This window comes from Panthera leo, chromosome C2 (genome assembly GCF_018350215.1).
Source record: "Panthera leo isolate Ple1 chromosome C2, P.leo_Ple1_pat1.1, whole genome shotgun sequence".
Lineage (NCBI taxonomy): Eukaryota > Metazoa > Chordata > Mammalia > Carnivora > Felidae > Panthera > Panthera leo.
In genome coordinates this window covers 96,586,462-96,598,523 of record NC_056687.1, presented here as the reverse complement: position 1 = coordinate 96,598,523, position 12,062 = coordinate 96,586,462, and the positions used below count along the sequence as shown (strand labels likewise).

Here is a 12,062-nt window from a genome sequence, read left to right as displayed (position 1 = left end):
CAGAACCAAGTTCTGCCCTGGGATATACGGATGTGGATTCCAATGTCAGCTTGTGTCTACGTGTAGGTTCAGGTTTTAACCTTTTGAAGGCTTTATCAAAAGCATCTTTAACATGCTGATATAGGCTCCCCCAAATAATGGTTGTTTCCACTTAGTGACCCATTTCGAAGGCTGTTTTAACAACATGCTCCCAAGTGCCGAGAAGGAGTTCTACATCAAGGTATAATTACATGGAATGGGTCACATTTATAAAATAAACTTCTTTCTGTAAACAATTTCTAGCACACTAAATGCCCAATTAAAACGGAAGGGATTTTGCAGCTTGACCAAGCGGGAAAACTATCCGCTGAAGCCATATCATTTAATGGAAAGTGGCTCAGAATCCTTTATCATCTGTACAGCACTTTATAAGTTGTTTTCCTTTTAATGCTACATTATTTGAGTCAAAAATATAAGTAGGAAACTTACCCAAGTTCTCTGATCAGGCAGTTGGAACTGGGAGCAAAATTGAAACAAAAACAAAAAATTACTTCTGTATCAGTATCTTTATTGCAATCTATCCTTTGAGAAATTAACATTTATACGGACTTTGTAATTTTTGCTTATCATGTAACTGTACCTTGAGTAAAGGCTTTGGAAATGAAACTTAAATGTTTTTATAACACTGCTGGATTTCCTCTATTTACCTAAATTAAATTTTAGAATCAAGGTTATAAACCAGACTGTTCTTTCTTCCAAGAAAGCCAAACACTACCTACTACCACCAAATCTTAAATAGCAAAGTAGACACTTCCTTTTTATTTGTTTTTACTCACTGTAAAACAAGATTCCTAAACTTTAATAAATAAAACTTAAGCAATTTCCTGAAAAAAAATCTAGTCTCTTGTTAATAAGAAAGAAAATAAGAGATTTACTCGAACGTGAATTATTAAGTAACAACAAGGTAATGTGCTGGGAAATGCACTACCTGACTTTTACAAGCATGGGACTCAGACCATTAGCAGTCAGAACACATAAGGATATTAATTAAAAGTTACCTATGTCAACTTATGACAAGAATCACTTGGGAAAACTTCAGTGAGCTGGGAGCTCTTCCAGGAAACACAAACGTTATATCCTTAAAGTTATCATTTTGCTTGGGTAAAGGAGCTATATCTTGCTTTTATAAGTTATGGTGTCTTTAATAAGGAAGATACATAGTTTTTTAAGGGTAAAAGATTTATTGAAGAGGAAATCTAACAATAAGAAACACTTTGTCAAAAGCAAAATAGAAGAAGAAGGGCGAAAGACTTAAGTAATTTTCACATCAATATATAAAAGATAACTTGGAAAAAGACTAACTTTTTCCCAGTTCTATGGGATACAGTAACAGGGTAGTCAGACACTTTAAAAAGAAGAGAATAAAAATGAAGGCATAAAGGACAGAAACAGAGTTTCTGTTGCAGATATACACAAAGCCAAACATCTGGAAATAAAATGTACTAATAACCAAAAATATATTTAAAATATAGGCAAATCAAGGAATAGCCAGTTTTACAGTAACACAATTACCAAATGATTTCTATGGCAATTTGAAAAAGCTAGCAATGTAAATGCCAAATACCTAAAACACAAAGTAGCCAATGAAATGGACTTTCCAGAGATCGCAAAATAATCCCATCCCCTCCGTCTCACCTACTTGTGGCTGTCATTCTTTTTCTAAATTATAATCTAGACTAAGACTCCCCAAACAATTTTCAACCACATTTCTAGGAAGAACATCTATAGTACATATTTGTACCTTACATTTAACTAACTTATTTCTAAAAGAAAAACAGAAATATAAATAGTCCTCTAGTGGCCTGATACAGCAAACATACTTCTTAGAATGAAATGAGTGAGGACTTTAGACCCTGAAAATGAAAACAAAAAACAAAACAAAACAAAATAGCAATTATCTTTTAATTTTGGTGTATGTGTTCTTATATCTTATAGACATTTTTGACACGATTTTTAAAAATATGTATTATTATTCCAAAAGTCAGTGAGATGGCCTAATAATCTTTTAATAAAATTCAATAAAATATCAATATCGAATTAAAATATCTATTGAGGTGTTCACCTTTCATTGATTAAGAATTGTGCCCTGGGGAGGAATATGCTGGGTAGAATACAAAGACATACAAAAGTTATAAAATCAGACTTGCCCAGAGAATACCCCTACCAAGAATTTATATATATATATCTATATATCTATATATAGATATAGATATAGATATATAGATATAGATATTTCTATGTTTTCTCTAAAGCATTAAGAGTATGTGTTCCCCTTGAGGCACCTGGGTGGCTCAGTTGATTAAGCATCCGACTTTGGCTCAGGTCATCTCACGGCTCATGACTTTGAGCCCCTGGTCAGGCTCTGTGCTGACAGTGCAGAGCCTGCTTGGAATTCTCTCTCTCTCCCTCTCTCTCTGCTTCTCCCTTACTCATACATGATGATGATATTATTATTATTACCCTGAGAAATACATAGGGAAAGCATTATTCTCATTTGGAAGACAAACATACAGAAGCCCCAGAGGGACCATGTGATTTGCTCCAGTGTACTTTAAATTGGAAAATGAAGTAATGAATAGTCTTACCCGAGCATTTATTTAGCTACAAAATAAAGGCAAGGCCTGGGAGCAGAGGCAAAGCCTTCCATTTTGGCCTTCTGCTCTGTGCCACCCTTACTGCTGCCCAATGAGGCAGTACCAAGAACACATTAAGCATCTTTCCAAGTACTTCTAGACACATCAGAGCTCCCCTAAAGAAAGTGGGCTCAGGGGATGGCAGGAGGTCATTTTACTAACGTTTCTTTACATTCGAAATGGGATACTTCCGCATTCACTAATAATGAGAGCTTTTCCTCATTTAGGTCCTTCCACTTGCCAGGCATGATGTGTACCATGTTATGTACATTAACACGAACCCATACAGCCACCCAGGTAAAGCTGGTGGGGTGTGCCCATTACGCTGATAGAGAGGCTCAGAGAGATGAACTGCGTTGGTCCAAACCTGAGCGTTTTTGCTAATAAGCAGCCACAAAGCAGTCATTTTTGCCCCCAAATCCTGGCAGGTTGTCTTTGTTTTGTTTGCGTTCATTTATGGGAAAGGAGATCTTGAGGCTAGGATGGAATTGATAGAGTACTAGAAAGAACAGAAGAATTCTGCTGAAACTTCAGGACATTTGAGGCAGATTTTCTGAAAGAGCAGACTATTTGGTCTGAAGGCTTGATGGAAACAGGGTGACCCAAGCTTCTCCCAGGTGACAGTCTTTATTCCACCTGTAGCCCAGTGATATACGGCCATTACACATGAAAACAGCTACAATGTTTATAAAAATAATAAAATATTTCTGTAGTAGTTGGTAAACAGCCTCTGCTCCAAGAACCCTGACTTGCCCCCCTACCGTCCTGGCCTCATCTCAAAAGACCCTTCAGACAGCCCACCAGCCAACAACTGCGGCATTAACATTGGTGCAGCAAGGACTTCCAAGATCCTGCTCCAGAATTCCAGGAGTCCATTCGGATTGGTCAGTATTCATGACATATGAGGTGTTAAATATGTTGATTAGCACTCATGGGTCCTGTTCTAATAGCAGCAATAGGCAGTCACTTCCACCAAGACTTGACATTCTGGAAACACATACTGACACTCTGCTCCTACAGGCATGTTTTCGAGGCTCTGAGGGAATGACTGCTGTTCTCCAAGTATTGCACATACATCTCATCATTTGTGATCCTTCACTCACTTTGGAAATAATAAAAGATAGCACATTTTCTTATATTATGTGATTAAAAATATGCACATACTGTAACACTTGTATGCACATGTAGAGTTATTGGTAGGCAAAATTGTTCATCTTATGAACTAGGAAATTTACTTTGGCTAGTTAAAAATCTGAATTTCAGAGAGAATAGGGACTTTACACCCAACTCCTTCATCCTACAGATAAGGAACTAAGAGCCAGATAGACTGTCACTCAAGGACCGTGAATCCCATCTTTTTTTCCATCCGTTACACCATGTACCCATAGCACTTCATTTTGAAGTGATTAGTTACTAAATTTTAAAGATAATTAGAATATGGAAACAATTTGATTCTTATAACTAAACATATATAACTATAATATCCCTGTGAGCATTCAGTTATAATCAGAAAGTAACTATCAAAAAGATACACTTTTCGTACAGTATCTGACACAAAATGCATGCAATGTTCATCTTCCTTAGCCCATGAGGCCTAAAAGTGCAATTTAAATCAACCTACATGTAAAATATAAATACCTGATAAACACTTATTATTTTATAACTCTTTTCTTTTCCATAAGGTAATTATAAAAATCATATCATTCCTTAGCCTTTCCACATAAAATGAATAGTGACTAGAATATTTCTAACCCTTTTACTACTAAATCATGAATTTCCTCACTTTGAAATAGAGAGAATTTTTGAACAATGATAGATTTCTCCAGCTAACCAGAAGATAGTACTTCAGTTCTCATACTCTGTTATTCGGGATGTTGGGAAAGTACTTGAAAAATGGACGAAAAGGTAGCAGAGGGGGAGGGGGTAGAAGGGCAGGGAGAGTCACATTCCAAGATAATTTAATTACCTCACAACTTTCTATAAGACATCTTGCATAAAATTCCACCAGTTTTATTAGAGGAGCACAATTTTTAGTTTGAATATGTTGAAACACAATAAATTAGTTCACTGATTTTAAGCATTTTCATAAAAATTTTGCTTACCATCTATAAAGACCAGAGCTTATAACCTTTAAAATCAGAAATAAGGAAAACAAAATATCAGGTTAAAAAAAAAATGTTTAAGATGTTTGTATATTTGTTCTTTCAATACAATTCTCTACATTTTGATTGATAGGTAAACCAGTTTTTAAAAATAACCAAATACGTAAGGAGATAGAAATGAGCCAATTAGATGGCACTGCTTTGTATTCTTCTTGTGATGAGAAACTGTATATATTTTGATAAATGGACACAGCCCCATTCAGCAAATAGCTCTGTGTATTGTGGTAAATTCTTGTGCAATTACAGAACTTCGCTGGAATGCCTAGTGGTCTCTAGATAAATTCCTTCACCCTCTATGGTAACAACTTGTCAGGTAGACTCATTTCCTGTTTTTTATCTAAGCACTAAAGGACTTCAAGGACCTTCATGAGTTTGGGACGAGTCACAGTCTGACCCATCTCTTATTATCAGTAATTTTTAAACACACACACAAAAAAACTTCAATATTTATTTTCTTAACTGAATTTTGTTCACTCCAAAATATACTTTGGATCGGTAAGTAGTTAGCAGGAGACAATAATTTTACACCCCAAAACATGTTATTTTTCCACATATATTAATTTTTTTCTTTAAAGAGTTTGGGTTTTAATTCTGCTAGAATTTCCTGTGTTCTTCCACACCAGCGTCATAGGAAATCCTAATGTTCTCAAGATTTCTTTCATTTCATTGCACCTGCTTTTCAGGATCAACAAGTTAGTTTACAAGCTTGAAGTCTCAAATTCAAAATACTTACTTGTGGGTGAAATAAGAATCCTGGCGAAGGTCTCAAGTATTTCTCTTTTAAAGCTTCAAGTGGGTCAGTTAGTTTTCTTTTCTCTACTCTGAAAGGTTAAAATTAGTTTTTGAAGATGAATCAGTCTCATATATCAATCGCTACATAATTACTGACATTTAAACAGCTAACAATAAAACAAATGGTAGATTTCTGGGAAGCACACTAATAAAAATATAAAGACATCTGTTCAGCTCTTGAAGAATACTCATGGCACTTCTAGGCGCTCATAGAAAGAAGGTCCTATTCACAATGGTAAAATCCTATTGGGTGACTAGTAACAATAATAATGAGGAAATATAAAAACTGAAGAGTCATGAAACCGGAGGCTTGGTTACAGATTTGTACCTTTCCATTTCAAATGCAGACAAGAAGGCTTGATGATTTTGAAATCATGAGGACAGAGCTCATTCTGAAAATTAAAGTCATTTTCTGCCAAGAAAGTGTTCCCCTAGACATTCGTTATATTTCCCCCATACTTGCCAATGAGGGCAGGAGAGTTTCTAAGCACCTATGCATTCTGCTCCCCTCTCTTTGAGGTCCCTCTTTTGGATGCCACTGCTGATAAACAGGGCAGGCAAAAGGGGATGGAGGGAAAAGGAAGAGGAACATTTTGAAGATAGAGAAATATAAAAATTATCGGCATATCCCTTCTGCTTTCTAAATGTTTGTTATTCTATTTTCTATTAAGTATGCAGGAAGTGACATCATGGATTAAATTAATTTCTTTTACCAACTGTTGATACATTTCTTTTTAAGAACCGCTGAATAAGCACGCTTCTAAAATAGAATCAAAATTAATAAAAACAGCTACCACTTCTTGAAAGTTTATAGATGCTATGTTTTGCATACACTATGTCACTTACTGAAACAGGTCCTCTTATACCCATTCTATGAAGTAAAAAACAAAAAAAGAACAACTTTAAGACAAGGGAAAGCTGAGATTTCAATTCAGGTCTTGCACTAAAACTGGTGTTTAGGCATTTCATGACTTGGGTAGAATGACAGGCCTAGGTCCTTTATTCGGATTGAAACACCAGGGAGAAGACTGAGTTTTGCGTAAGCAAGGGGCAGAGAGGGTTAAGATATGATGGAGAAGAGTGTAATAGGTGTGTGGCGGAATTGGAAACCCATTGCCACTGGGAGGGTCTGAGAAAAAAAAAAAAAAAGTCTAAGGGATTATCTTCACAAAGGGCTGAGATGTATCACTGAGTTGGAAATACAACCTCACTGGCAATGGGTAACACACAATCTACACCCCAAATATGGAAGTTCTGTTTTCCCTTCTTTTACCTCTCTTATGGAGACTGCCACAAGAATTAAGACATAATAATTGGGAAAAAGTGCACAGGCATGGTACTGATGGCTTGGAAAATATTTTTGCGCTGTCCTTTTCAATCCCCTTCAAGCTGGGGGGGTGGGGCGGGGAGGTGGGGTAGCGCTCAGCATACCGGCAGTATTTCTTAGTTAATGTATTATAGATAATACAGGTAGAAAAGGAATCTTTGGTGAAAAGAGTTTGCGGCTCTAGTACTTATTAAGTAATAGGAACTCAATGAGTACTGTTGAATGAAAGAGTAGCACAAACTTGTTCGTGAAAGAGAATCAGGCAAAAATACGAAAATAGTCTCATCTTAAACAAGTCCAATAAGCAATTATCCATGCCTTCCATTAATTCTTGACATTGTTCAAGACTTGAATGAGAAAGTAGATGTGAAAATGCTTGGTAATATTTAAAATACACAATAAGCATAATTACTATTATTCATACTTTTAAAGAAAGCTGGTATTTAAAAAATAAATAAATCATTCTGAATGTCAAGTGAGTGTTAACAGAATACTGTCTATGAGGCTTTTTATTAAGCATATATGTTTCCCCCCCGCAAAGAACTTTTGGATGCATCAAAGAAAACTGGATAACGAAGGTATTAAACAGTGACGTGTCTTTCAAAACCAGCCACTCACATTATACACAAAACATTTTTGTGATTAATATTTCACTTACTTTGGCTTCCTAGGAGATTTATTTAGAAACAGAATCTGAGCGGTACTTATTAAGGATGTGTTGGTCGGTTAACAAAGAGAAAACGCATGCTGTTCTACACCCCACCTCATTCCAAATATCCTGACCCGCTTGAGTACCCACACATATTTGCATTAATCCTTCAGGAGCCTCATTCTTCTGCCACTTGACAGCTTGCTTTAAATATGGCTTTCCCATATTTTCCACTTAAAAAATGTGTTCAAAAATAAATTTATTGTCAGGGGAAAGAACTCTGTGGGCCTCATCCAAAACCCCAAATTCAGAGACATCCAAAAATAAGTCCAAACTTAATGAGTTGACCGTCTGAATAAAAAATGAATTCACTAGATCAAACAACTTTACTCTCTGCCTTGTAATAATAACAAAAATGGTTTGTTAAAAGCCATGGCTTTCAACTGTAAACCCTGCCCTTTGTCCACACGTCGTCCACATTTAATCGTCTCCTGTCCACCCTTACCTGTAAATAGGGTCCATAAAGAAAGGAGTGGGTCTAGCATGCTGCAAGGAACCATCTGATGCTGGTCTTGGTTCAATGCCGCTTCCTTTCTTTTCCCCAAACACGTGGTTTTTACGAGGCTCGGTCAGCTTTGTCCCACTGGCTCTACTCCTACTGCCCATACTTAGATCCAGGGGCTGGTCTTGGCTTGTGGCAGGTGTTGCTGGAGGCTTGGAGGGGACTGGAGTCAAGGGCTTCTCGTCCTTTCGCTTAGTGGTGAGATCAAAGGGAGACTCAGAGCTTCCCTTCTGCAGTTTCTTTACTTCACTTGGTGATTGGGGTTCCATTTTCAAAGGTAACGATCTCAAGTCTCTATCAGGAAATGGGTACATTGATTGAGAGAATGCTGGAAAAAACGGGAGGGGAAACATGGAAGGGTAAGGTAAAGCTCCAACTTTTTTGTCTTGCAGCCCCACCAGTCCTGTTGAACCAAAGTATTTTTCAGCAATAGAAGCAATAGCTTTTATAGAATCATTCACAGCTCCTGACACCGCAGTTTGCTCCTCTAAAGATGGTGAGAAAATGGAATGATTGCTGTATTCTTTCTTATTATGTATTGAAGCCAGATTCTGAAGAGGGCTTACTTTGTCTTTGAACATTTTACCATTTTCTTTAAATTTCTCTTTATCACTTTCAATGTCACTTTCCAGATCAGAGCCCGAGGTTGTTTCCAGGTCACTGCCACTTGGCGTACTGACATCATCAAGGTCACTACTCTCTGACTGGTCACTGATTTTCTCAAGGGGCCTCTCTTCAGAGGACCTCTCGGGCTGGAGCTCCACTGGCTTATTGTCCCCTACAGGTGGGTGTTTAGATAGTGCCTTCAAAATATCCTGTGTAGCTGGCAGTATCTGAGGATGTGTCATGAGGGGACTTTGACTTTTGTTTGTCTGTTCAGTACTTGATAGTCCTTTAACAGGAGAACTAGCAGGTATCAAAGGAGGCCTGTGGTACAAGCCGGAAGGAAACAGACCAGGGAAGCTAAAAGAAAATCCAGGAGCTGTTGGAAAGGTAAGACCAGCAGGATGCCTATTGGCACCAAAATAGTCAGCAAGGCCCGGGTTGGCATGACTCATATTAACCATGGACGTTTTATCCATAGCTGGGGTTCCAGGAAGTGAAATGCCTTGGCCAAAAAATCCACCTGCCGCAAAATGGTTCTTGCCCTCACAAAACCTCCTGTGTTTATTTAAGGAAGACGTAGTGCTGAACATTTGTCCACAGTCTTTGCACTTGATTTGGGTTCTGCAATCAGCATGCATGCGCTTATGACGACAAAGGTTTGAAAACTGAGTATAGGATTTATGGCAGACCTCACCTGTGTGCAAACAACAAAAGAGAATCTCAGGCTTTATGGCAATTGCTTCTGAATTTAGCAAATATCACAATTGGTTTACCCAAAATTGCAATTAGGAAGCCAGGAAAAGTTGTTGGAGGTACGAATCTGGGTACTCCCAACACAGAAAACCCCATGTCACTAGATTCCAAAGCAAGGCATCCAACCTGACAAATGTCTTGAGGCAGCACAAATATTTCATATATAAATATATTTAAATATTTTGTCATCCCCATTGCAAAATATTTTTTCATCATATTTGTGTACTTAAATATTTATAGCAAAGTCCAATTCCAGCATGCATTGACTTCCCACCCCATTGCTACCCTCATAGAATCTTACAAATTCAAGTCTCAAGGCGTACTGAACATAAAACATAACAGGAACCCCTTTAAAATTTTAGACCACTTAAAGACTTCTAAGTCGTAGGCACCAAAACAAAATAAAACAGCCTTTCCCTCGACCAGAAACTTTACCTTCATTCCCTCTCCCCCTGGGGAAAAAGCCTGTGACTGCCCTACCATTATTTAATTTGTATTATATCATATGCTCTCATCATTCACACATCAAAGCCACACAACAATGCACATTGTGTATTCTGAGACATTTTTAACAATCATTTTCATGATTTGAGAAAGACTGACATAATTTACAATGGCTCTATTTTAAGCCTGCAAAGGAAGCTAAATTGAATGTGGTCCATCCTGCATTGCTGGTTCCCATGAACTATGATCACGTCCTCTGACTTCCCCTCACACCAGTGGTTGTGCTAACCTTCCTGCATTTATGAAACCCCCGTCCTTGGGAAATACGTCCACTTGTTGTCATATCTTCGCCGGTTATCTCAGGGCTTGACTTCTATGTGGGTTAGCCAACTATGGTAAGCAGGGAGAGTGTTCTGAGTGCTCTAATCCAGAAAGAACACGGCAGGGCACGGCTGGGAAAGAACCCTCTTCGCGGAAAATTTGCCAAAAAAGTAGAACATCTTCCTCCTCACAGATGAGAGAACAGATCTAAGTGTATTTTAAGACCAAACTTCGTAACCTTTAAAAACTCCTTTGCTGGGTAAGAATTCCCCTCACTTCGCAGTCCGGCAGGATTATAGTATCCATTTCCTAAGCATCACATTTTTTTATCTGACTTTAGTAGAGGTGAATCCGCTTTATGTGTGAGCTTACTTTAACAATCCCGTGCACGTTTGATACATGCAGAAACATGATATGCCTTGTTGGTGATTACTGAAACAAATTTATATAAGAAATTAAATTGAAGACAAAATACGACATTTATTGCTTTCATGTGACGGCTGCCTTTGAGCGCAGAGTGGTTGAGCTCCTAAGTTAAAGCAGTAATAGTTGAAAAAAAAAAAAACTCGAAGGAGATTTTATAGATGTTCAATCATGCAAAACTCACCCAAAAGTTGGATTATCCCACACACCACCAAACAGGAAGTACCAAGTGATTCCATAATATTTCTTTTACTACTAATGATTAAAATGCATTGCTACATATATCACTGCACTTAGTAATAGTAAAGGAGCTTTCAACTGTGGGATGATTCATGACATTATAGAGGCTGTAACATGCATTTTAATGGGAAGAGAAGATGTGAGTGATTTCTTTTCAAATTATTCTACTGGAATATATTGACCAGAGACTACTTTAAAAGTATATACTAGTAACCATACACAATAAATACACATGCTATTTAAATTCTTTGATATACTAATTAAAACCATATGATGTAGAGGGTAGAAACATGAGGCTTTCGCTGGTTATACTAATTCAGCTATGAGCAATAACAAGAAATAGTAAATAAAATGTCGTTGGAATTATAAAAGTTCACTCATCAAGAAAGTAACACCTCTCCTCTGGGCATTAAAAGGCGTTGAGAAAACGTCTTGATGGGTATTCAACCACGGCATAAACTTTTGAAAGGTTTGCAAGTGTTTGGCAAAGAAATGTTGCTCTCTATATTCCTTTCTTATACCTGGATGGATTGAAGAAAATCAGGAGCTTCTCTGTATCGGAGTAACAGAAGGTGCATTAGACTTTCCTGGTTGCCACCCCGTGTTACACAGATGAGCGATGTCTGTGTCAGGTCTTAAGAACAGAGAATCTGGGATGTTTCCTTAGGCGGAGGCTTTGTTTTCCTCACTTGAATGTCTGGCCTGGCCCACCGCTAACCACCAGGCCTCCAGGTAAACGGCTCAATTGATGTTGAAGTCTATAGTCTACTGTAATTTTCTCAGTAATAGGAATTAGCCAGCAGTTAACATTGCATTTTTCTACTTATTAAACAAATTAAGAGGTATTTTGAATATGTTCAGCCTATTAGAGCATGTGGTTTCTATTTGGGAAGGCTGGAGGTTTCTGCAAAGGCAGTGAGTAATTACCTTAGCACTGGTGACTTTGGGCTCAAGCTTGGCGGTACACTGTAATAAGAGACAGTTGCCATAAACACACCAGTGGGGGTAAATCGTGGTGTGTGGCCTTCTGGTGAGAAACAGATATCAACTCTAGGTGAACCTCCTCCACTCCCAATCTCCACACCAACTCTCCTCTTTTGTTCTGAAATTA

The 12,062-nt window shown here is 37.7% G+C and overlaps 1 protein-coding gene across 6 annotated transcripts in view; it reads right to left on the bottom strand.

The window, feature by feature from the left end:
* Positions 1 to 12,062, bottom strand: part of MECOM (MDS1 and EVI1 complex locus) — a 557,439-nt gene that overhangs the window by 21,937 nt on the left and 523,440 nt on the right. For 3 of the 6 annotated variants that reach the window (XM_042954308.1, XM_042954309.1, XM_042954313.1), the window contains 3 exons: positions 8,108 to 9,464; positions 5,568 to 5,655; positions 469 to 495 (listed from right to left, as the gene is read on the bottom strand). In XM_042954308.1, coding sequence (XP_042810242.1) covers positions 469 to 495; positions 5,568 to 5,655; positions 8,108 to 9,464 — 1,472 coding nt within the window. The remainder of the gene's footprint in view (positions 1 to 468; positions 496 to 5,567; positions 5,656 to 8,107; positions 9,465 to 12,062) is intronic. The other 3 variants (XM_042954311.1, XM_042954312.1, XM_042954314.1) reach the window with 2 other exon arrangements.